The 23,694-nt window shown below is 32.8% G+C and overlaps 4 protein-coding genes across 11 annotated transcripts; 3 read left to right on the top strand and 1 right to left on the bottom strand.

The window, feature by feature from the left end:
• Positions 1-445: 445 nt before the first annotated feature.
• Positions 446-5,829, top strand: LOC107423327 (cold-responsive protein kinase 1). 4 transcript variants are annotated; one of them, XM_048477700.2, is made up of 8 exons: positions 446-976; positions 1,918-2,075; positions 2,273-2,388; positions 2,491-2,701; positions 3,035-3,272; positions 4,007-4,157; positions 4,948-5,371; positions 5,471-5,829. In XM_048477700.2, exons 2-7 carry the CDS (start codon positions 2,003-2,005, stop codon positions 5,344-5,346), a joined length of 1,188 nt encoding a protein of 395 aa, XP_048333657.1. In that variant the 5' UTR covers positions 446-976; positions 1,918-2,002; the 3' UTR covers positions 5,347-5,371; positions 5,471-5,829. The 4 variants fall into 4 exon arrangements, with proteins under 4 accessions (XP_048333657.1, XP_015888357.1, XP_060671810.1 ...); XM_025075783.3 differs by having other exon boundaries at positions 491-507; positions 726-976; positions 4,948-5,829; XM_016032871.4 differs by having other exon boundaries at positions 1,926-2,075; positions 4,948-5,829.
• A 1,118-nt stretch (positions 5,830-6,947) lies between these two features.
• Positions 6,948-13,164, top strand: LOC107423319 (DNA repair protein recA homolog 1, chloroplastic). Of its 2 annotated transcripts, none has more exons than XR_003056546.3 (13): positions 6,948-7,382; positions 8,872-8,963; positions 9,139-9,214; positions 10,237-10,299; positions 10,418-10,547; positions 10,731-10,816; positions 10,918-11,043; positions 11,243-11,347; positions 11,479-11,535; positions 11,633-11,695; positions 11,768-11,857; positions 12,378-12,450; positions 12,901-12,965. XR_003056546.3 is itself a non-coding variant. In XM_016032860.4 (13 exons), exons 1-13 carry the CDS (start codon positions 7,146-7,148, stop codon positions 13,012-13,014), a joined length of 1,299 nt encoding a protein of 432 aa, XP_015888346.2. In that variant the 5' UTR covers positions 6,949-7,145; the 3' UTR covers positions 13,015-13,164. The 2 variants fall into 2 exon arrangements, 1 of the variants encoding a protein (XP_015888346.2); XM_016032860.4 differs by having other exon boundaries at positions 6,949-7,382; positions 11,781-11,857; positions 12,901-13,164.
• Positions 13,165-14,602: 1,438 nt separating this feature from the next.
• On the top strand, positions 14,603-16,733 carry LOC107423325 (photosystem II 10 kDa polypeptide, chloroplastic). Its single transcript, XM_016032868.4, has 5 exons — positions 14,603-14,844; positions 14,995-15,053; positions 15,745-15,800; positions 16,276-16,328; positions 16,474-16,733. Exons 1-5 carry the CDS (start codon positions 14,688-14,690, stop codon positions 16,566-16,568), a joined length of 420 nt encoding a protein of 139 aa, XP_015888354.1. The 5' UTR covers positions 14,603-14,687; the 3' UTR covers positions 16,569-16,733.
• A 522-nt stretch (positions 16,734-17,255) lies between these two features.
• On the bottom strand, positions 17,256-22,450 carry LOC107423324 (uncharacterized). Of its 4 annotated transcripts, none has more exons than XM_025075529.3 (9): positions 22,292-22,450; positions 22,166-22,206; positions 21,706-21,886; positions 21,086-21,158; positions 20,815-20,994; positions 19,053-19,150; positions 18,284-18,372; positions 18,012-18,185; positions 17,256-17,679 (listed from the first exon to the last, which is right to left on the bottom strand). In XM_025075529.3, exons 1-9 carry the CDS (start codon positions 22,430-22,432, stop codon positions 17,508-17,510), a joined length of 1,149 nt encoding a protein of 382 aa, XP_024931297.2. In that variant the 5' UTR covers positions 22,433-22,450; the 3' UTR covers positions 17,256-17,507. The 4 variants fall into 4 exon arrangements, with proteins under 4 accessions (XP_024931297.2, XP_015888353.2, XP_024931298.2 ...); XM_016032867.4 differs by having other exon boundaries at positions 22,107-22,206; positions 22,292-22,449; XM_025075530.3 differs by having other exon boundaries at positions 22,166-22,214; positions 22,292-22,446.
• Between the last annotated feature and the right edge of the window lie 1,244 nt (positions 22,451-23,694).

The following is a 23,694-nucleotide window of genomic DNA, read 5'->3' as shown; positions in this document are numbered from 1 at the left end:
AAATACATATGAAGGTGGGAATGGAGAATTTTCAAACACAAATAAACCGAACCAATTATTATGGTCTAAACTATACCCTATATAGAAAATTCATGAGAAGGCATTCTTTATATTAATTTGGTCAACAAAAATATCTAAGAACTCTCTAATTCCAAATCTCTTAAGTTTGACCCATAGCTAAATCAAAATTCTTGTTCAAAAATGAATTCTAAAAAAAAAAACACACGAATTTAATTGCAAACATGGGGCTTAGATTACTTTATTATTAAAATTAAATAATAATAAAACAAATAAAACAAAAGCCATGGTAACCCACAATACGTGCAACATTTTGTTTTTTTGTAATAATGTATTCAAAATGAAAGTGTGGACACGAAATTTGATTATTTTAAAAAATTTCCCAACAAAATGTGATTAAAAAGCATGTTCAAAAAAAGAAATTTTTATTGAAAAACTTGACCAGAGGAAAGTTAAGAGGCAAGGTTGATGTCGTAAGAACAAAGAACGGTGAGCAGACCCCTCTTTCCTTCTGTATACCCAACTACATTTGAACACGTTTTGGTAGTGGTAGCCTCCCAGTGATGACTGGGTCATAAGCCAAAGCCTTGACTTTTGACGGGTTCTTGGGTTTTTATTTTTTATAATTTTTGTTATCTGATTATTATTCCTTTGTGAGTATAAATTAGATGTATGGAAATAGAATTTAAAAAACCAGGCCTTGTCAGATCAATCTGGACAGTGTGTGAAGCTGAGCGTCGGAGATTTTAGACGAGGAAGTTGAAAATTCATGAGCTTGGGAAGACTTTTGTATCAGGGGGGTTTTGCCCATTCTTTTTTTTAAGTCAAGCAACATTAAAGAACAGCTCGTTCTATGCTTATCTTTCATTTGGTGTTCCCCAAAAGTCTCTCAGCCTTGCAAATTTTCATTTTCCTTCTGCCAAAGGAGCCTCCTTTCTGTGTTCTTTGATCATCTGAGGTGAATTTCTCATCTGGGTCTTCTTCCTTTTTATCATTTTTGTTGTTTTACTTTTAGTTTTTGTGCTTTTGATTCCCTTGTGATCGATTTTTTTTGTTTAATAATTTTATGGATTTTGAATTAGATTGCAAATTCAGTGGGTGGGTAGTTGTTCTAATTTTTAATAATTTTATGGATTTTGAATTAGATTGCAAATTCAGTGGGTGGGTAGTTGTTCTAATTTTTAATAATTTTATGGATTTTGAATTAGATTGCAAATTCAGTGGGTGGTAGTTGTTCTAATTATTCTTTTCCTTCTTCTCTTAAAAATTCATCTCTCTGATTTTGCTAATGCTACCCATTAGCTAATTCTTGGATCAATTTATTATTAATAGTAACGAGCTAATTTGTGGAATTTAAGCAGATTTTGAAGGGGATTCAACCGCCTTACTTAGCAAGGCAGCTGTCTAACTGGAGATAGATTCAGTTTGATGAATTTTAGAGCCAATTTCTTAATTTAGGGGGACTGGAAATTAGCTTAAAGTTTGCAACAAAAATACAAATAGGAGGTTCCCTAGAAATGGGTTTCTGCCTGTATGCTTGTTCTTTCATATTCTCAGCTACCATGGATTTCCTGCTGTTCCTCCATGCTTTCTGAAATTTGAAGATTCTATTTTGTGGTCTTTGTTCTTTGTCTTGCGGTCTGTGTATTTTTTAGTTTTTGTTTTCTGCTCTGTACTCTCTATGCCAAAAACAAGGTTAATTGTTTCCTAATTACCTGTAAATAAAGTTAATTGTATTTCTAAAGATGCATTGATTTCTATCTTGAATATTGACTTATTATTTTCCCCTCTGGTTTCTCTCCTGTCTCCTTCTTCCTCCCTTTCTTACTCTCTTCATTGCCTCTTTCACTTCTAGGTCATTATAGTTCTGTAATGAATATGTATGTTTACAATGTTCAGTTTGACAGGTCTTCAAAGTTATTTCATTTGAAGCATTTGTAGGCTGTTCAGTTTCCGGGGGTTGTAGCTGGTGTATTGTACAGTCATGACTTGCTTCTCTTTCTTATTCAGTAGGAGGGTGGACTCATCTACACGCCGAAATTTTGACGTTGATGAAGGTAAGTTGCAATATGCTTGGCAGAGCCAATGCAAATCTTTGGACATATGCAAAACACTTGGTTCAGACTTCAGAGATGTTTTGTTTATTTGTGAAGTCATATGCCTGAGATAATGTGTTTTGGAGTTTTGGACCTCAAAGTCTCCCAACTTCCATCATATATTAGTTTTAAAATTGTTCTTTTTTTCCCGTTAACAGAAGTTTCTGGGATTCATGATGTTAAACTTTACACATACAAAGAATTAAGAATTGCCACTGAAGATTTCAGTGAAGCCAATAAAATTGGAGAAGGTGGTTTTGGTTCAGTTCATAAGGTAACTGCAGAATAATGATTTTAATGCTCATTTTAATTTTCTTTCTTTCTTTGTTCAGTTCTTGCATAAAACTTACTTCCTATACTATTTATGCATGGTCAGGGACGGCTTAAAGATGGGAAGATTGCTGCTATAAAAGTTCTTTCAGCTGAATCAAGACAAGGAGTGAGGGAATTTTTAACAGAGATTGACGTAATTTCAAAAATTGAGCATGAAAATTTAGTTAAGCTCTACGGCTGTTGCGTTGAAGGAAATCACAGAATTTTAGTCTACAATTACCTCGAGAATAATAGTCTTGCACAAACTCTCCTTGGTACTTTCCTCATTTTGTTCTGGTACAGATACTCTTCTAGTGTTCATACAAACACCTGTAATAAGGTTTTATATATATGTATATATATAATATGCCATATATACATGTATATTCATATAGGCGATGATTAGTAGACAGAATTTCACATATTTTTCGGAATAAATTCAGGAATGCACTTTGCATATATGCTTTCTTCTTATAGTCTGTATATTACTATTATGTTGGCAAATATTTAGTATGAGCTGGCATCATATACATTGTCATCTATCCCTGCCTGATATTTTTATATCAATTGTTTGAGTTGAGATGAAAGTTTAATCCATTTAATTTCAGGTGGAGGTCACAGTAGTATCCAGTTTAGTTGGGTGACACGGTCTAAAATTTGCATAGGAGTTGCACGTGGACTTGCCTTCCTTCATGAGGAAGTACGGCCATATATTGTTCACAGAGATATCAAAGCAAGCAACATTCTCCTTGATAAAGACCTAACACCAAAAATTTCTGATTTTGGTCTTGCAAAACTTATCCCACCAAACTTAACTCATGTTAGCACACGAGTGGCAGGAACAATGTACGTTATGGCGTTTATGTTTCCCTTTCTTACCTGTGTGTTCTTTTCTTAAGTATCTTTTGTTTAAGAAGGCAAGTAACCAACATTTATCATGTTATAAAAAGAGTATTGTAAATATAAATCATAAACGGTGTGTTAGGCTCTTCCTTTGCAGTTGCAGGTCATGAAACAGATGTCTATATGCCCAAAAAAAAAAAATCTCATCTTCTTCAGCCTATTTTCTTTGTTCCACTTTCTTGCCTTTTTTTAATGCTCTTGTTTAACGTGCAAGATTCTAAAAGAAAGTTACTTTCCTGTTAATTTTGCTGTAACTATACAAGAGATTCTGCTTATAAGATCTTTTGGCGACTGATCTTTCTTGTGCCCAGTACACATAATCATCAGAGAAAAATAATCCTTTGATTGTTCTTTGAGTTAGCATCATTGAAGTTGAGTCTCATTAGTCATTGTTATTATGCTTCAACTTCCTCCCAAGCTACCTAACCAATCAAACGAGGGCATAAAGCATAGAGCTTAGTCTGGTGCTTTAGTGTATCATATTAATAGCAACTGCATATCCCTCTTGGATGACCTTTTAACTGAAATATTTGAATTTGATCATTGAAATGATGAGTATTTTATTTCCCTTCTTATACCTTATACATATCTCCCCCAATAAATTCTTAGTTATTTTATTTCTCTCTCACTTCAACATGTACTAACTTTGTATATAAGTATATTTTTCTTCTGTATAGAGGTTATCTGGCACCAGAATATGCAATAAGAGGGCAGCTAACAAGGAAAGCAGATGTTTACAGTTTTGGAGTCCTCCTAGTCGAAATTGTTAGTGGAAGATGCAACACAAATACAAGACTGCCTGTTGAAGAACAGTATCTTCTTGAAAGGGTATGATTTCTTGTCAGATTTAGTCAAATTTGCATGCTTAATATGAATCTGTAACTGATGGAGTAGATAAAAGAATGAAAAAACCCATTGGTTTGAAACGTTATAAATAGAAATGGTGTAGATTTTGTTTGTTTTAATTCATCATATGAGGGAAGCTAAGTTCAATAAATAAGAAATATGGAGAAGGGAAAAACATTGAACTGAAGTTTGTAACAAGTGCTGCATGTTGGACAGATGCAATCTGTTTGCGTACGTTTTATTCTGCACTAGGCACATGCCTTTGTCTGCATAAAGCACTGTATGAGCAAAATTGCTTAACCTTCTCTCACTTTACAATATACAGTATAGTGTTGCCAAACCCTTCTGTAAATGTAGTTAGCCCTTCAGATTATACATATCATATTTTATGTTTCCAAAGGTAAAGACTTTGTTTTCACTTGTCTGTGTACAAGTTCGTTTTAAAAAAAGCCACTTGGTTGATAAATTTTATCCATAAACAATATAAATAAATGTAAAGTGCAAAAACCTCTTCAAAATATGACAATCTTATAATTTAAACTTCTAACATTAATTATTTGAAAAAACTCTTTGAACTATTAAATTTTGTTGAATCAACCCCTCATACAAGTTAGGAACATCATGCTTGTTCAACAGGGTTTGTGATTCATCATTTTACTAAATATGAATTTTACTGATGTTAAACGGGGAAAAGCATCATTTTACTTCATGTGCTAGCATTTATGTGTAATCCTGTTGCACAACAGATAACATGCTGTTTTGTTGGTTGCAGACATGGGAACTTTACGAACGCAAGGAGCTAATTTTGCTGGTAGACACTGCAATGGATGGACATTTCGATGCTGAGGAGGCTTGCAGATTCTTAAAAATCGGTCTTCTATGTACTCAAGACACCCCTAAGCTCAGGCCTTCGATGTCAACTGTTGTCAAGATGCTTACCGGTGACATAGAAGTTTATGACAAGAAGATAACAAAGCCTGGCTTAATATCCGACTTCATGGACCTTAAAGTTAGAGGTCCCTCGAAGAACAAGCCCAACAGAACAACTTCTTCTTCGTATATTGTATCCTCAGGCTCGGACAACTTGGACACTACAACAGCAATGTCCTCAGGAGCATCAACCACTGCTCCTACTACACCCACTACAACTATTACAACTACAAGCATTTGATTGGTCGCATTTAGATTGCGCAAAGGTCTGTGATTTCATTTATTTCATTCTGATTGAGTTTCTGAGGCATCGCATATTTTGTAAATTGTACAACAATGTTGTTCTTATCACTCTTTTGTGCTAGACTTTTTGCTGAACGTGTAAATGTAAATGGACCAGCTGGTGGTAATGCATTGAAAATTTTTCGCGGATTGATCTGTATGTATCTTTGCTTTCAAAGCACAAAAAACCACTGTCATAACCAATCTTTAGCTGTATTTTTAGATGTGTATTTGGTTAGATTATCTTAGTTTCTTTGTTTCCCTTGGTAGTTGAGACTTTGAAGTTTTAGAATCTCAAACACAGGATGGCGGTTGGACCAACCGAGAAAGCGTTAGATGAGAATTTCTGTAGAGCATAAAAGCTCATGATTGTTCTACCATTTTGTGCAAATGTAATCTAAGCTTTTGAGTGGAAAATTCAGCTGTATAGGCATTGGTTGTTGTTGTTGTTTTTTTATTATTAATTTTTTTGTTATTTTATTTTAAGTTGTCCATCAAAAAATATCAGTTTACAAATTGTTTTGTTTCCCTTGTGGACAGACAAGAGACAATGGAGTTTTTGCATATTTTTCCTCGTATTTGAGGCAGACTGCAAAACATTTTTGACACGAAACCAATATTACCAGTATTGTTTTTTGCCAACAACAACACCCCCCCCCCCCCCCCCAAAAAAAAAAAAAAAAGAAACAAAAAAAAAATTAGCGCTTGTTTAAATAATGTTTATGTTCTATCGCTTTTTTTGTTTTTAATTTTTAGTTGAAAGATTAAATATACATGAATGGCAAATGACTACTGTAATAGCCATGGCAAAAAGGAAAACCATGAGAGTCTTTTATAATATCAGAAAGAAATTTTTTTATCAGAGTGAACTTTATTTTATGAACAGATTAAAGCATGCTTAAATTATGTAAGTTGAACCTGTCATGTGTAATTTTAACTCTTATAGAGATTTTTGATAGATGGATTAATTTGAGACTTTTTATTTTATTTTAGTTTATTTTTTAAGATTATTGGCTCAGGTAGTTTTTGAAATATACCCATAGTTACAATTTGATTCTTGAACCATTTTTTTTTTTTTTTACATATTCCACACAAAAAAAAAAAAAAATTTTTTTTTTTTTTTTTTTTTTGGTGCAAAGACCGTTTTTACATTTTAATCCCCAAAACTTCAATTTTTTTTTGTTTGGTGCACTTTCATCCTTAGCCCAATTTTTGGCAATTTCATAAAATAATAAAATTAAAATATCAAACAATTCCTTAACAAGGCTCAATTCTCTGCCTATTGCATAAGTACAATACCATGTACCATCTTGAAAACTACTTTCTATGCAAGACTTCGCATATTGCACAAAGTACCATGTACCATCTCAAAATCTACGAGAAATTAAATAAAAAAGATTCACCAAAAATTAAAATTTAAGTACTAAAGTATTAAAAAAAAAAAAAAAGCAAAAAGAAAAAGTGCAATTATTTTAACAGAGCTAGTAACCTTCTTTTTTTTTTTTTTTTTAATATTTATTTGCTTTAATTTTTATTTATTTAAGTTTAACAAAATAGGCAAATGACCCCGACAGCCCGACTCGTCGAACCGTTTCTGAGTGTTGTTTGTGACACTGGAAAGAAAACATACCCGCCAGAGGCTCTCTTTCTCCTCTTCTTCTTCCCCGCGCGTCAGCTCTCTCTCTCTCTCTCTCTCTCTCACTTTCAGTGTTGGGCTGGTGAATGCTTTTCGCTTTCTCTTTCCATTTTGGAGAGTAAATGGAAATGGGATTTTGTCCTCCAAATATGAAGCTTGGCTTAACAAGTAGTAAGCCAAACATGAGCTATCTTTTGCCTCCCAACTGCTTACCTTCTTTTCTGCTTCTTAAATCTTCCAGCCTACGCTTGAAAACCCACTTCGCAGTTAAGCCTGCCAGCAGGACGATTCGTTGCGAGTTCGAAGGCAAAGTTAATGGCGTTCTCTCCGGTGACTCCGACCCGCGCTTCGTTGACCGTGTATGGTCTTTTGGTTTTTTCATACTCTTTTTTTGCTTGCTTATAGAAGCTGTGTGTTTATAATTTTTCACTCTTTTGTGGGTTCTTACTTAAATTTGTTGTTTCTTGCCCAAAGATTCTATTTTGAATGCAAATGTGTGTTTATGTAGATTTTTTTTTTTTTTTCTTTTTGAAAAATTAAACCATTTTATTCTGGAATTGCTTTGCCTTTATTCATTTTGTGAATTTTGGGTTGTGGGTTTCATCTCATTATTACCCATTTTAAAATTTTTGTGTTCAACATAGTCAGCACATTCAATAGCAGAGAGAAACGTTTTCATATAGATATTTCTTTTGCAGTATACCGGAAAGTTTTTGTTTTGTTGGTGCCTGTGGGAATTAACTGAAAGGAAAATATATTGTGTGACATTTTTAGCATATCTTTCTATTGGTCCTGATTTCTGTCAATTGACAGTTGGAAACTTAGAAAAAGCTGCTTGATGAGTGATAAGTATTTAGGAGTTGACAAGTTTTGTGACACCTGGCTCTCGAGGTTATGATATACTAGGAGAATCAATCATTGGAATTTTGTAATAGTATAGAAACTACAAGTAGAAGTGCCATTTACAGAATATTTTTACCTTTGCTAGAGAAAAAACAGTGGCTTCTACGAACTGCTTGTGTGGGTTTGTATAAGTGTCTAAAGGTGCTATATCTATATTTGCAAGGATTCTTGCAGGGGGTTCCACAATTAGATAATTCCTCTGCCAACTAGTGGACTATGCTTATAGTTAACTAAGGCACATATTCTTGAATTAGAAGATCCATTTCTATTTTGGCGAAGTTGGAATGCTAGATTTCTTAAATGGGATAAGATTAGATGTGAACAAGATGATGATTACTTCGTTTCCATATCATTTCATGTATTTATAACTGGATGAAGTGGTGGGACTAATCTTATAATACACTGTTTGGGTTCACACTGGATAAAAATGGATTCTAGATCCATTGTTACATTGACTAGGGTATGGTTATGGAAATTGGTTAAATGTCCAAGCAACATATATGCTGCTTTCCTAACTTTTTCCATCCAAGAGAATTAGTTTTTATTTATTATTTTTTTTAATTTTTATTTTTTTAACCTTTATCAGTGCGTATGACCTATGAATAGTCCATGTAATTTAACTTTATTTATAAACATATAATTATATTTATCACCAACCATCATATATGGAATTTAAAGAAATCAAAACATAATATTCAATTTAGTGACAATATCAAACCTGCCAAGATTGAATCAGTAGTTCTTTTATTTCTAGCTGTTATAAAATTCACTATATTTTCTTCTCATCTTTGTTTTTGTTCAATTATAAAATTTTATAATGTGATCCATTATTTATTTATTTCCCTATTTTTTATACAATCTTGTATGAGCATTATTGCTAGGTGATAAATAGCATAATAGTTGCTGAAAGAGTAGATGAAAACTAACCCTTTTGTCTTGTTCCAGCAAAGAGCATTGGAAGCAGCAATGAATGATATTAATAACTCATTTGGAAAAGGCAGCGTTACAAGATTAGGCAGCGCTGGTGGAGCTTTAGTGTAGGTGTCTCTCTCCTTATCATTGTTCTTTTCTTTTCGCAGTTTCCCTTCTTTGTCAATTTCATTTTCTTTTCAAGCATTTAATGTCTGGAAGGAGCATAAAATGCAGCATACATCAAATGACTTATAAGATTTGAAAGAAGATAGATCACATAACACATTTTGTCCATTGCAGTGAAACCTTTCCCAGTGGCTGCTTGACATTGGACCTTGCCTTGGGTGGTGGTCTTCCAAAGGGAAGAATTGTAGAGGTAATATCTTGTGCATTTCCATGCTTCTACTCTGGTTTTCTTCATTGACTTATGTTAGAATATGTTTTGTTAAAACAAGTTTGCTGCATATTTTATAAAGCAAAGATTCCTTAGTACATTGGAAAATTTTGAATTATCATTTGGTAGATGATTATTTGATAATTTGACAAGAGTATCCATTATGTCTGTTTCCTTGTAAACAGGTTGGTTATTGTCCTACACTTGATGATAAAGCGAGTAGGTTTTTTACAAAATTAAAATGTTCTTATGCACAATATGAAGGCTGGAAAATCTGAATCTTTATGAAGGATGACATGTTGTTTAATTAAACATGTGATACTGAGTGGCCGTTCTTGATTAATGTCAGCATACTGAATTCTGAAATATGCAAGTTGACCAATGCCTACCGAAGAACAGTGGAATTTAGAAAATTAATAATTTCATTGGCAACTAATATTTTAGGGAAAAGTTGCAAATCCCCCTCAACTTTGGCACTAAAGTCAATTTGGTCCTTTAACATCCTCTTTCTTTTTTCCTTTTAGAGGGGGATGTCAATGTGCAGCTTTATATCGTTTGACTTTGATTGGACCCTATTGTTGACACACTGTGTACAGTTTTCTAAATTGGCAGGTTTTACAGTGAACGGAACATGCATATGCAGAGTTTTTTTTTTTTTTTTTTTTTTTTTCGGTTTGGGAGAGAGGGAGGGAGAGGAAGGGGGGGGGGGGGGGGGTGTGGTCAATGTGTAACTTTATATTGTTTGACTTTAATTGGACCCTATTGTCGACATACTCTGTACAGTTTACTAAGTTGGCAGGTTTTACAATGAATAGGTCATGCATATTTATTGCATTAATATTTTCCCATAATTTCTCTCTTCATTAACTCATTCTTAGATCATCTGACTGGATCAGTGAATCTCTCATGAACTTGTATATGCTTTAAATAAATTAGTTTGTCATTTTCTTATTTGATTAGGCATTATTTAATTAACTTCTTTTATATGCTGTTTACTTTTCCAGATATTTGGACCAGAGAGTAGTGGAAAGACCACTTTAGCACTCCATGCAATTGCAGAGGTGCAGGTATAATATTTATTTTCACCTTTTCTTGAATCTTTATTAATTGGGATACAAGGAGGTATGTCTTGTGGATTCTTATATGTGCAATAATTTATCGACCATTTTAATGCTATCTATGCAGAAGCTAGGAGGAAATGCTATGCTTGTTGATGCAGAACATGCTTTTGATCCAGCATATTCAAAAGCATTGGGAGTGGATGTAGAAAATTTGATTGTATGCCAGCCTGATCATGGAGAGATGGCACTTGAGAGTAATATATCCTTTCATTTTACAATTTTGTGCAAGAACTTATGCAAAGATTCAGAAAGCACACGATATTAGTTTGGTGAAATTTCAAGTTGTATCTTATATGCTTATTATTATATGTTGCCTTGAGTATGAAAATGTTTTTACATATGCCTGATATATAAAAATTATGTTTCTGCCATCTCAGTTGCAGATCGGATGTGCAGATCTGGTGCCATTGATCTTATCTGTGTTGATTCTGTCTCGGCTCTCACTCCTAGAGCAGAGATTGAAGTGAGAAATTTTATTTTTTTATTTTTTTGGTTCCTTTTATTTGAGACTATAATTGAATGAGATTGCCTTCTGCTGACTTGTTGTGGTCTTGACATAAATAGGGTGAGATTGGGATGCAGCAAATGGGGTTGCAAGCACGTCTTATGAGCCAAGCTCTGCGTAAAATGTCAGGAAATGCCTCAAAAGCTGGATGTACTCTAATATTTTTGAATCAAATAAGATATAAGGTAGTTTTTATTGATTTCTTACATCTTTTGCCAATGGCATATAGATTGTTTCATTGCAATTACTATTAATAGCACCTTATTCTAAATAATCAAATTGTCATGAAAGAATCTCTATTTTATGTTGATTTTAACTCCACCTCCAAGTCTTATTATCTAATTCTTTGAGAGACTAATGGCATTGTTTATGAATTTCACAAAGATTGGTGTATACTATGGGAATCCAGAGGTGACAAGTGGAGGAATTGCGTTAAAGTTTTTTGCCTCAGTTCGGCTTGAAATACGTTCTACAGGGAAGATAAAGTCTGTAAGCACTTCAGCTTTTCTTCTTTCATTAGACAATGGCTTAGATAAAGTAACATGCCTATCTATATAGGTCATTAATCAAGTTTTTTTCCTATACTGTCTGCTGATTAAGCTTGGACCCTTGATGATTAGGCCAAAGGAGATGAAGAAATTGGGCTCCGGGTTCGTGTAAGAGTGCAAAAGAGTAAGGTATAATGATGTCTGCACTTCTGACGTTTGTGCACCTTGCCTAGACAAGGTGTTTTTTTAATCTTGTCTTTAACAAGTTCTAAAGTACATCTCATAGGTTTCGAGGCCATACAAGCAAGCTGAGTTTGAAATTATTTTTGGAGAGGGAGTAAGTAAGCTGGTAAGTAACAAAAACATATTTTTGTCAATCCTTAAAAGAAAAAAAAATGTAATAATATTATTTTTTAATCAGTTTTCTGTTGCAGGGTTGTGTTTTAGATTGTGCTGAAATGATGGATGTTGTATTAAAGAAGGGCTCTTGGTATAGCTATGGTGACCATAGGTCTGTACATGGATGTCTTTTTGCAGTTTTCTTTTGCCTTATTTATTCACGTTAGTGGTAGATATTTTAGGTAAAATGGTGGAGAGGGCTGAGTGTTCTATTTTAGAAGGTTTTGTTTTGGAAAAAAGATAAAGTGGGGTTTCACATGTACATTGTGCTTATGATACTTGTTTTGATATTTAACGGGATCAGGAAAAATTCTCATGATAAATCATGTTTTGGGTTTCAAAAGTCAATCCCAAAGAGTTTCATTTTGGGAATTGATTATAGGAAGTATATATTACTAGTATATTACTGTCTTATGAACAAATTTTTGTCCTGAACTCTCTTTCTCTCCCAGCATTGTCTAGTGGAAAGATATCTCAAAAAGTCATGTTATTATTATTATTATTATTATTATTATCATCATTTTTAATTTAAATAAAACTTGGATGTGTTAAAAAAAATAATAATGTATCTTAAAAATTATAAAATTTACGGTAGCTTACTTGTGGCCTTTGCTTTTTATGTTGGAAAATAGGTTGGGACAAGGGAGGGACAGAGCATTGCAATACTTGAGGGAGAATCCTCTTCTTCATGATGAAATTGAAAAGGTTTGAAAATGCTTTCTACATGCTATTGTGGTTCTTATTTAGCATCTGAGGCAGTATTTTTACTCGGTGAAATTCAATGCTATATATTCACCATCGTCATGAACCCATTTTGTTCGTCTTGTTGAAATGGGGGGATCATTTAACCAAAAATGATATAGCTTTTTGCATTGGTATTTTGGGTTGATGATGGAGTTTACCCAACCCTTCCATCATTCAAGGGAAATTTCATATTATTTATACCGATATGTAGTTCTAATGTTAGTGAGAGTTTTTTATTCGTAGCACAAACGGTTGATGTGAAAATATTAGTTACTGATTAGTTCAGTAGGTGTGGTGCTTAGCAATTTTAATATTTGAAACAAATTATTAATAGGGTTTTGATTCTGGAAACAGATTTAGCTTTTAACAAGTGATTTTAGGGAGACTGAAAAGGGTTGTTGCAATTCGCAGATTGTTCGGTCGACGCTGACAGATGGAACGGAAGGGGGACAAGCAAGTTCTCTGTATTCCAGGAACTTCCCTTTGGCTCATCAGGATGATGAGATTTTTGAAGAGATTCAATGAGAATAATCAATTTTTTCTGCAATTATAAATGTTTCCCATGTTAAGTGATGGCAGCAGCATTGCAATTAGATTTTGAGTGCATCGATGGCCATCAATGATCAAGAAGTTGACATTGTTGCTATTGCAGCTATGGGCAAGAAATTAGCATCATCAATCCTGATACCAATTTTAGTTTTATGCAAAAAATTAAAAAATAATAATAATAATAAAAATAAAAATTAAAAAATAAATAAATAAAACAAAAAAAGCATGAAAATTTTGGGGAAAAGAGGGGAAAATGGATGGTAGTTTTGGATAAGTACAATATTGTGAGCTAATTGGCTAAAGCTTTCCTAGCTTAACAATATCTTAATTGAAAACAGGGTTTTTTGGGTTTAATGACAAAGTTAGATTAGCTATGTTGGAATCTTACCACTTAAATTTGAAAATGTAGTTTGGATGTGGCTGGCCTAAAATACTCTTTGAAAAGATGCTAGAGATTTCAAATTCTCGAATCTCAAATTTTCTAAATCAATCTTGGGTTTTCACTTCAATATGTGATTACACACTAAAAATTTAAACAATGAAATGCAGTCTATGGTAATTTATTTGGGAAAGTTATAAGAATCCAAAATTTGGGTTACTTGTATAACCATGAGTATTCTGTTTAATCTCTATATTCAGTTGCAAATTTAGTTGAAATTCAACGGCAAAATCACTGTTTAGTAATATAATGATATATATATATTTTTTACAAATTATCTAATTTACAATCTATCTAAAATTCTACTCAACTCAAGTACTAAACTATCCGCTTAATTATTAATATAATACTATTAAATTTGATTTGGTTTGTATGACTGTTGCAAAACCACCAATAAAATTATTGATTTTGAATCCTTCAACCCTTAGTGTTTACAAAGTGAAAGTGTAGTTTTATGCATCAATCCAATAAAAAAAATATAAAATAAGAAATATGTTCTAAAATTAATAAAGATGATCTTTATTGTGACAAAGATAATTTTTATTTGAAAGAGCCAATTTGGGTTACAGCCAAATTGAACTATAAGCCAGTAGATCCAGATTCCAAGACACAACCAAACCAACTCTATAATTGGGCTCCATCAATTTCCAATCCTCTTCATTTATTATTTTTATTATTATTATTTTTTCTGGTAATCAGATTTTGAATCTTCTTCACCAGTATGGATTGAACTTAGACGAAATCCAACTATACATGCATAAGTCTTTTTCTTCGAATAATTTGTCTTTTTTTTTGGGGGAATTAATTGATAACAAAATTTCAAGATACATACATTTTGATTGTAACCATTATCGAATTATAAATATAATTGAGAATTTTAACGACCAAAAAATAATAATAATAATAATAAAAAGAAAATTGAGGCCACGTGTCAGTGAATGAGACATGGAAGTTGATTTCCAAGTCTTGATTGGTGGGAAGAAAGAATGTGGAGCACACATATTGATAACGTTGATAGTAATCATATCCGGATACAAAGCCACATAATGAATGCCACGTGTCACGACGGAAATCACTCGTGTCCATTCTCCGTATTATTACTATTTACTATCATCAAAGCAGCTTGGAGTGCAAAAAAACCCAGAAAAAAGCACGTCAAAACCAGAAAGAAAGAAGAAGAAGAAGCGGAGAGTAGCTGAAAAGCACATTAATGGCGGCCTCAATGATGTCTTCGGTGAGCCTGAAACCAGCTGCTTTTAGCTTCGAGAAATCTACAGTCAGAGGCGTTCCTTCTCTTGCAAGGAGTACTTCTTCCTTCAAAGTTCAGGCCAGTGGTGGCAAGAAGATCAAGACCGATAAGCCCTATGGTAATAATATTTATTACATTTATATATATATATATATATGGTTTCTTTTTCAAAATTGAAAATTGAATGTTGTATAAATATCCTTATATTGAAATTTTTTTTTTTTTTTTTTGAAAAAGGAAAATGAAAATTTGTTTTTGGCATTTGCAGGAATTAACGGAGGCATGGACTTGAGGGATGGTGCTGATGCCTCTGGCAGGAAGGGGAAGGTTTGCACCTATTTCCAACTTTAATACCATCCTCTAAATATTCATTCAATTTGTTTAGGAAAAAAAAAATTAAAAATCACTGGATTCCTACAAAATCTGTGTAGAGTATTTTGAAATTCTATAAATTTCTCTAAAACCTATTAACTTCCTTTTAAAATCCATTATATTCTTAATTGAATACACAGATTTCAACCTTACCCTTTTTTTCTTTTTTTCTTTTTTTTTAGTGTTTAACGTTTCAAACCACTTCAGTTACTCCTAATTCTGGGATTTGAATTATTTCATTACTGTAATGTAAATTTTCCATCCGATTAATATTCAAAGATACTGAATTCATATTATATGAAATATAGTTCAATCACTAAATGAAATTTGTGCTCAGTTATTATAATTTGGATGCCTTTATCAAAAAAAAAAAAAAAAAATGGATGTTATTATATTAATTCCATTAATTAAATTTGGGACAAACATATTGATTAAAGATGGAAAATCATGTACACACTCTTTAAAGGAAGAGAATGATTATTGTTAAATAATTTATAATTTTAAAAAGTAAATATAACAATAATTTATACTTATAAGGGGTAACTTGCTTCATAGTTACATTATTTATTTATTTATTTATTTTTGTTTCTTTTCTGTTGGTTGCATGCTTTATCTGAGCGCTATCTAACTATTAAGTATGATACAGGGAAAGGGTGTATATCAGTTTGTCGACAAATACGGTGCTAATGTCGATGGATACAGGTATTACTTTATTATTATTATTATTTTTTTTCTTCCATTTTACAATACAAATATCATTTGTTTTGATTCTCATTAAGCTAATTTGCCTCCGTGATATGTATGTGTGTGTATATATATATATATATATATGCTAGTAAAATCTCATTTATGTTCTGCCTATTCATACTAAGAAATTCAGAACTTAATAACAAGAATTTCCCTGCATGAGATTTTCACAATGAAGTTATATGCATAACTACTACAGAGGAAAATGGAACAAGGGTTTTATCAATTTGTAAAAGAGACTGATGCTTAGGCTTGTCTACTTTCATGAGTTCTGTAGTGAAAACACTGCTAGGCCCTGCTTCTTCCTTCTTGCTTTATGGTTGTTCTTTGCTTGTTAATGTTTCTGTTGCTTGTCACTAGTTCTTATTTTTTATTTCTGTTTATTCAATTTTCTTGAACAACAACAATCTGCAAACTTGCTGTTTTGCAGTCCGATCTTCAACACTGATGACTGGTCTCCAAGTGGTGATGTCTATGTCGGTGGTAAGAAACTCTTTTAATACTTTTATCAAATGCTTAAAACAATGATTCGAGGCTCTAAACCATGTTTCAAAAAGGTTGTGCCCAATTAAACCCGCTTCTTCATCGTCATCAACTCTCATTTGAATTAAAAATTGCATGATTGCAGGTACAACTGGATTGGCCATATGGGCTGTGACCTTGGCTGGTCTTCTTGCTGGGGGTGCTCTTCTTGTGTACAACACAAGTGCTTTGGCACAGTAAAAGTCTACATTAGAATGACTGTTTCTGTAATCTATGTTTTGTTTATTATAGCCTCTGTCCTGTGTCTCAACTATCTTTCCAAAACAAACGCTCATGGACTACTGTATTCAACTTGTAGTAATGTTTTGGCATGTATCTAATTTCTTGCCTCCTATATTTTCTTAATCTGACTTTTTTTATTCAACTCTTTTCATTTTGCATTTTTATTTTTCTTGGGGAAGAAGGGAGGATGAGGGGATGGGTGTGTTTCGGATTGATTTTTGTGGGTCGGCGCATTATCATGGTAGCTCCTGTGGGGACAACCCAGTGGAGCAAAACTATTGTTTTTTGGGGCAAAGATTAGAGTTTGGGACAACCCAGTGGAGCAAAGCCATTGTATTTTCAGGCAAAGATTAGAGTTCGAATCGCTACAGCCAAAGATCAAAGAACAAAAACGTAATTTAGAGGGATTGAAACCCAGACCTTGGTAATTTCCATATGATCTTGGAGGCTGCAATTTGGGGAGATTAGAGGAAAGCCATGTGCCATGATGATAGCTTTCGAATCTCTCTCAAAAGATAATATATTTACTAAAAGATTAAAACATAGGGAGATTGAAAAAATAAAAAAAAAAAAAAAAAAAAAAGGGGAGCAATTACTTCATTGTGGTAGTACATATTTATATTTTATATGGAATAAAGGCGCTCATTAATTAAATCAAAGTGTTTTTATTTGAGAAAATTTGAACAAACGCTATTGACCCAAATATCAAAGCAGATTTCTTGGTGATGATGATGTAGTATCGATCAAATCACTGTTACTTGGATTCTTTGCTTTATTTCACTGTACCTATATCCGAAACTTGGACGCCGCTAAGGGTATAGACAATATAACACTCCAAACATGTATAGAAACCTTAACAAATAGACAATTCCGACCCTTGGACATAGGATCAAACTACTACAAGCAGCTAAGGATCTCTGTAAGTTTTGAGGCTGCAGCAGCGCCACTAATTATGGCACCTTCAACATTGGGACTAACACAAAAGTCCCCACATATTGCAAGCCGCTTCTTCCTATCCCATAGGCATTTTTCCCCTCTAGCTATGCTCGTCGCCGGAAAAGCACTTCCCCTACAAACAAAACCAAGATTATCAAATGGCTTGCCAATGTGGGAGGTGTTTTGAGATGGTTCTGTTTCATTAATTTCTAAACCACATAGAAAGATGTAGAATGCAGGTCACGCTCAAAATGTTCAAAAAAAGGAAGAGAGATCTCAATCACTCAAAAAGCAGTCTATAGTTTCTGTTGAATAATCTCAAGACTCAAAACAAATTTGATCTAAATTTGACTCCCTTCTTGCAGTGACTCAACCGATCACAAACAGGTTATCTATGTTTATAGTAAGTGTATCTGTGATATGACAGTGAGAAGTGAAATCAAGAGAACAGGTAGAAGCACAGACCATCTATGAGCTTTCTTAAAAATGGGCTGAGAAATATTAAGTCCTGTTCTCTGAAATTCTTGTAGTAGTTCTTCAGATACCCTTGTCAATGTTTCATCTGAAGGTTTCTTAAGACCAGCCTGAGCAATTACGCTTTCAGCATACTCCTTTGTTGAATGCAATACCCACCGCTCACTGCATGGCAAAGACACGTGATAGTAAATACATACAAGTATTATTATAATAATTACTGATCTCTTGAACTTAATCACACCATCATCCTCCATGATTACCTAGTTGTATCACGGTTAGGCTTGCTGCTGTCACAATAAGCCCAGCTTAAAATGTTGGAGTTTTTTATTGAGAAGCCTTTAAAAGGTATCTGAATTATAGATTAGCAACCAGTGTGACCCCATGTAAACCTCAAAACAAAAATAAGAACACAAAAAAAAAAAAAAAAAAGAAGGTGGGCAAACTTAAGTATATGGGATAAAGGCAGTACAGATCCATCAAATACAAGCAATGCATGCTACGAGAAGAAATAAAATTGTCTAGTACAGTAAAACCTCTTTAAATTAATATCCAATATCGGAATCACCTCTATATAGTCATAAAAAATTTTGGTCCCAACTTGGACTAGTTATAAATAAGAATAAACCTTGCATTGAAATAAGTTACTATTTTTTAAGTCCCATTCTAATGAACTTTACCTCCATATGATAATAATTATTTATATATTGCAAAAAGTATATGGTATCTTACATTAAAGTTCAAAATGACATAGAATATTTATGTAAAGTTGTTTGAGATAATAATTTATTCTTTAAGTTATTGAAACATCTACAAACTTGCGGGTATGTAATAACTCACTGGTATGGACATCTTCTTGTTGATACCAAAATATTTTTAACCATAACTCCGCTAAGTTATTACATCCTTAGGGCTATAAAATTAGTTTGGTCCCAACAATATGACTATAAAGAGGTTTTACTGTACTTTATGAAAAGCAACATATGTGATAACCACAGCTTCTTTAGAAGAAACATGGATTAACTATCTTACCGAAGACAGAGTTCCTGGAAATGCCAGCATCAGAGCAAAACAAGGGTGAACAGGAATATCTTGCAACTTATTTGCCAACTCTGGAGCAAAATTTAAATCTACATAGATCATACAGTAAGGATTTATTTATGAGTTTGCTATTCTTCAGCAACAATGTTACACCAATCAAAAAGAAGAATAGGAAAAATAAGAAAACAGGAGCTCCAGACAAAATCTTGTATTGCCTTTTCTATTGGACACATGATCACTGCATCATTTTCACAATGTCATAACTTGCAAATCAAGAAACCATTAGTATACAACAAGATACCAAACTAATTAATGACGTATTTAACAGTAGCTAACAAGAATTTTATATATTGTTAGAACTAGTAATGAATGATTTGACTGCCAAAAAAAGTGGAATTCTAATACTGTGAGCTATAAAATCTATTCTTCCTGTATGGTCTACTTGTAATAAAAACAGAACCTTCTTAAGTAGGAGTCATACACCATATTAAGAAACAAAAATACCATGTCTATAACTTGGCATCTAGATACATACATTGTTTATGTCAGATGGAAAGAGATATCCCATACTAATATGCAAGTGCAAGAGTTACATTTATGGCCTCATATGATGAAAATTTGTCAGTCATTAAAAATAATAATTATTAAAGAGGTCATTAGAAAAAGGCAACAGAGGCGCAACTCTAAGTGAAAAAGAGTAACTGATTAAGAAGATTGTAGGAACCTACTTACTTAGGCTAGGGATAGGCAAGAGTATCAATGGGGGTGGTTATTTTATTTAATTTCTGTTATTTTGTAGTATTTCCTCATTGTTACTTTTGGAGTATCCTTATTCTCAATTTTACCTGTTATAATAGGGCATATGCTTCCAATCAGTATTGTCATTATTATTCTATAATTGAGACATAATTCTGAATGATAGTAACATAGGCATCAAAGCCATAGTTCTACTCCCTTTAATTTTTTTATGATCCTCCTACTTTCCCACCCTACTTCTCCATCTTCTTATTCTTCTGTATCTCTTCCCCTTTCTTTATTACCTTCTCTTTTCTCTCTCTAGTGCCCTTTTTTTAGTACTGGATCTACTTATTATTAATAGAATATTAAATCGTAAACAAAATTCAAAGAACAAAATTAAGCATATCATGTAGTTAGGAGACAATAGCTAATTGCATTCTAAATTTCTATAAGAGCAATTCCTCTTTGAAGAATCTCCTCCTGGCTCGTGCATATATCTAAAAAAATAAAGATTCTAAAACCACTTCTTTAACTCAAATAACAATTTGTCAATGATTTTATGAAGACTCGCTTATTAGTAGCAATGAGAAGTGAGTGAAAACAGCCATATAGTAATAAAAAGGTAGATAAATCATCTAATATGAAATCTATTATGTGCAAAAAAGAAAACAATAAAATGGTCAAAAATACCAAGCAAAAGGCTAAAATGGAGGCTTAACATGCATAAATTGATTTTGTCAAAAAACACTTGACATATTCATTTGGTGTATGTAGATGTGGTGAGATGAAGGCTGTGGCATGCCATTTGCATTTGATTGTCAATCAAGACAAGAAGGTCAGTAATCAAGCCCACCAAAAAGGTAACAGAGAATTGTTAGAATATAAAATATAGACCAAAAATATTGAGAAGCTTCATAAAGCACCACACTAGATCATATATTGGTTATAAAATGAATATGGATTTCTACAACAGATTAATTCAACCAAAAATACTGAAGGGAAAAAGAAATCATACCTAGAGGTGGTGGTCTTCCTGTTACACTTGTAAACCTAGGGGAAGCTATGTTTTTATCTGATGCAATCACTCCATTAAATCGACCAAGATTTTGTCCATCCAAACCCATCACTGACCACAAATTTTTACCCTCTAGCCACTCAAGTTTCCCAATACTTGTTCCGAACTTACTTTCTACCCCTAAAGAGAAGACAATGCAAAACATTCATATTGATATTGAACCTTAAAGTAGGGATTACTCCAACAATGAAGTACTAAAATTTAGACATACCAGGCTCACGGCATAATGCTTTACATATAGAGTTCATGCCAGGGACACCCACATATCTCTTAGTCGTTCCTTCCTAAATGATATTGATATGTTCAGGAAAGCCATCTCCCAACAAAAGTGAGTAATATAGATGCATGGAAATAACATTTTTCCACGAAAATCGTATGCACTCTAGTCATATATTATCACTCTAGACCAAAGCATAAATAGTGGTTAAACCATATTAATTAAAGTTTGTCTTGAATTATATATATAATGATAATAATGATAATTATAGTATCAAAGAAAAAACCAAAAAATATGTATCAAAATCCAGTTAATATGGAAAAGCTGGGAAGCAATGTTAAAAGTAAGCAAAACCCATTGTAGCATAATATATATCCACAAGAAAATATCTATACAATTTGGCAAACAACTTAACCAAAAGACTCGACAAAAATTTGATGCTTATCAGAAAGCACAGCCCTTTTAACACTAGAGCAGGGAAAAGGAAAGAAATGTTCAGAGATTTTAGTCAGCAAGTGGCAAACCAGAAATTCAAAAAAAATTGTGCGAGCATTACCAAATGTGGCTGCCTGACAATTCACCATGAAAGATAAAAATCAAAAGTTGAAATTTACTTGCTCTATATCCATGAATTTGCTGGAGATAAAATCAAAGGACCCAAACTTGATCTTCCACTCAGCAACAAGCCCTCTTGATTCCCACTCATGAACAAGTCCCAGTACCTCATTGTTGGTAGCTGTGAAAAATGGAGCACCATGGTCGAAAAATAACTCCTCTCCACCTTCAGTAACTTCTCTGCATAAAGTTCAAAGCAACAAACAGAAAACAAAAAATTTCAACATTCTCAATCTTTCTAACTTCCACGCTTATTATTATTTATTTTTGTTCCAGATGAGCAAACATAGCAATATCCCAGATAGCCCATTTAGCTTAAATTCTTTTTTTTTTTTTTTTGGAAATTTAACAGGAAAAAAAAAAAAAAAAAAAAGAAGAAGAAAAAGAAAAACAAGAAAACCTTCTCTGAGACATGCGTCCACCAGGGCCTCTGGCGGAGTCGAACAAGGTGACGCTTACCCCATTTCTACCCAGAATCGATGCACATACTGCTCCTGAAACTGAACTTCTAAACAATTACCTCAATAATCTATACATATACCTATATTTACATTCTATATATATACAAACATAATATGATCTTACTTCCACTTCCCAACACGGCAACCTTGTTGGTGGACATGATGATATGACATATATTTCTGTCAGTGTGTTTGTTTGACGGGAAAGAAATCTGAGGACGGCTGTATTGTGTGCGAGTGAGTGTAAATTCATGGTTGATCCCATCTCATCCAATCCACTTTATCCGACTACTTTGGTATGCTTTAATGACCGAAATTTACCCTTTTTTAAAATTATTTTTAACTTTTATAATTGAATAAATTATTGTAATTTAAATATATAGATAAATAAATTTAATTAAAAAAAGGAGAAATTCTTTTTATGATTGAACTCTGTAGAATCTTATTTTTTATACATTGTTGATAAAATATTTAAAACTTTTAAATAAACTTTATACAGTTTTTTTAATGTCAAAATTATCCACATACATTTACATTTTGATCCATAAACGTGCCTCTCTCTTTCTTTGGCCAAGCCAAAGCTAAAACTACCGCACACGGCAAGTTGTACAAGGAGAAAAAGAAAAATTAGTTAAAAAAAAAAAAATGGCATTAAAAAACCAATCGCAAGCTACAAATTTGATTATCTGATCTGCAATGCCAAGTCCGGGTCCATTAGTTGCATCAACCCCATGCACTGTAGCATTGGGACACTTGCAACTATTTTATTTCATTAAGCTAACAACATTCTTGCACATCTGAAAAGAGGAAAAGAAAAAACGAAAAAAGCATTAAGTAACAATTTTCTTATTGTTTAACATCATAAATAATATATCTTGTGGGAATGCTGAATCATATGATTTTGAACAACTTTAAAGATATTTGATTTTATATTTTTGAATTTTTTTAAAATTGTTTAGTCAAGGATTTTTGAATATCTTTGAAAAATGTATCATAAAGGGTTGTTTAGTTGTAAACTTCAAAACAATTTTGAAAACGTTTAGTTCTGTATTTAATATTTTTAAAGTTGTTCGGTCATATATTTTTAAATATTTTTGAAGAAATTTGGTTCCACTCTATGAATCGAATTAATGAATGTATTAATAGTAATTTTATATGAGAATAAAAATATAAATCTATAATAGAATTATATAGAGTTTCTTTGATAGTGCAATTAAAACTTTTCTAAAAAATATCAGTTTAGATTCCTTATTATTTGTGACGACCATTATGGACCGGTGCAAGAGGCATTGACAGACTATCTAGTGTTCAATCTTACATCATCCCGGTGTGGTAAAAATGATAGTTCAAATGTAATAATAGTCACTTTCATAATGTTGAGGCTATTTCAAAACGATTGGTTTTAAGGTTCGAAAAAACTTTGCAGTTAAGAGTGCTCCAGCAGGAGGATAAGTGACCTCTTAGAAATCTTGAACAAAAAATCTCATACTAAATGCAGTAGCTAAATTAGAGATAATATCAACAAAG

Source organism: Ziziphus jujuba, chromosome 3 (assembly GCF_031755915.1).
Source record: "Ziziphus jujuba cultivar Dongzao chromosome 3, ASM3175591v1".
NCBI lineage: Eukaryota > Viridiplantae > Streptophyta > Magnoliopsida > Rosales > Rhamnaceae > Ziziphus > Ziziphus jujuba.
The sequence above is the reverse complement of the archived record's forward strand: the minus strand, read 5'-3'. Positions and strand labels throughout refer to the sequence as shown.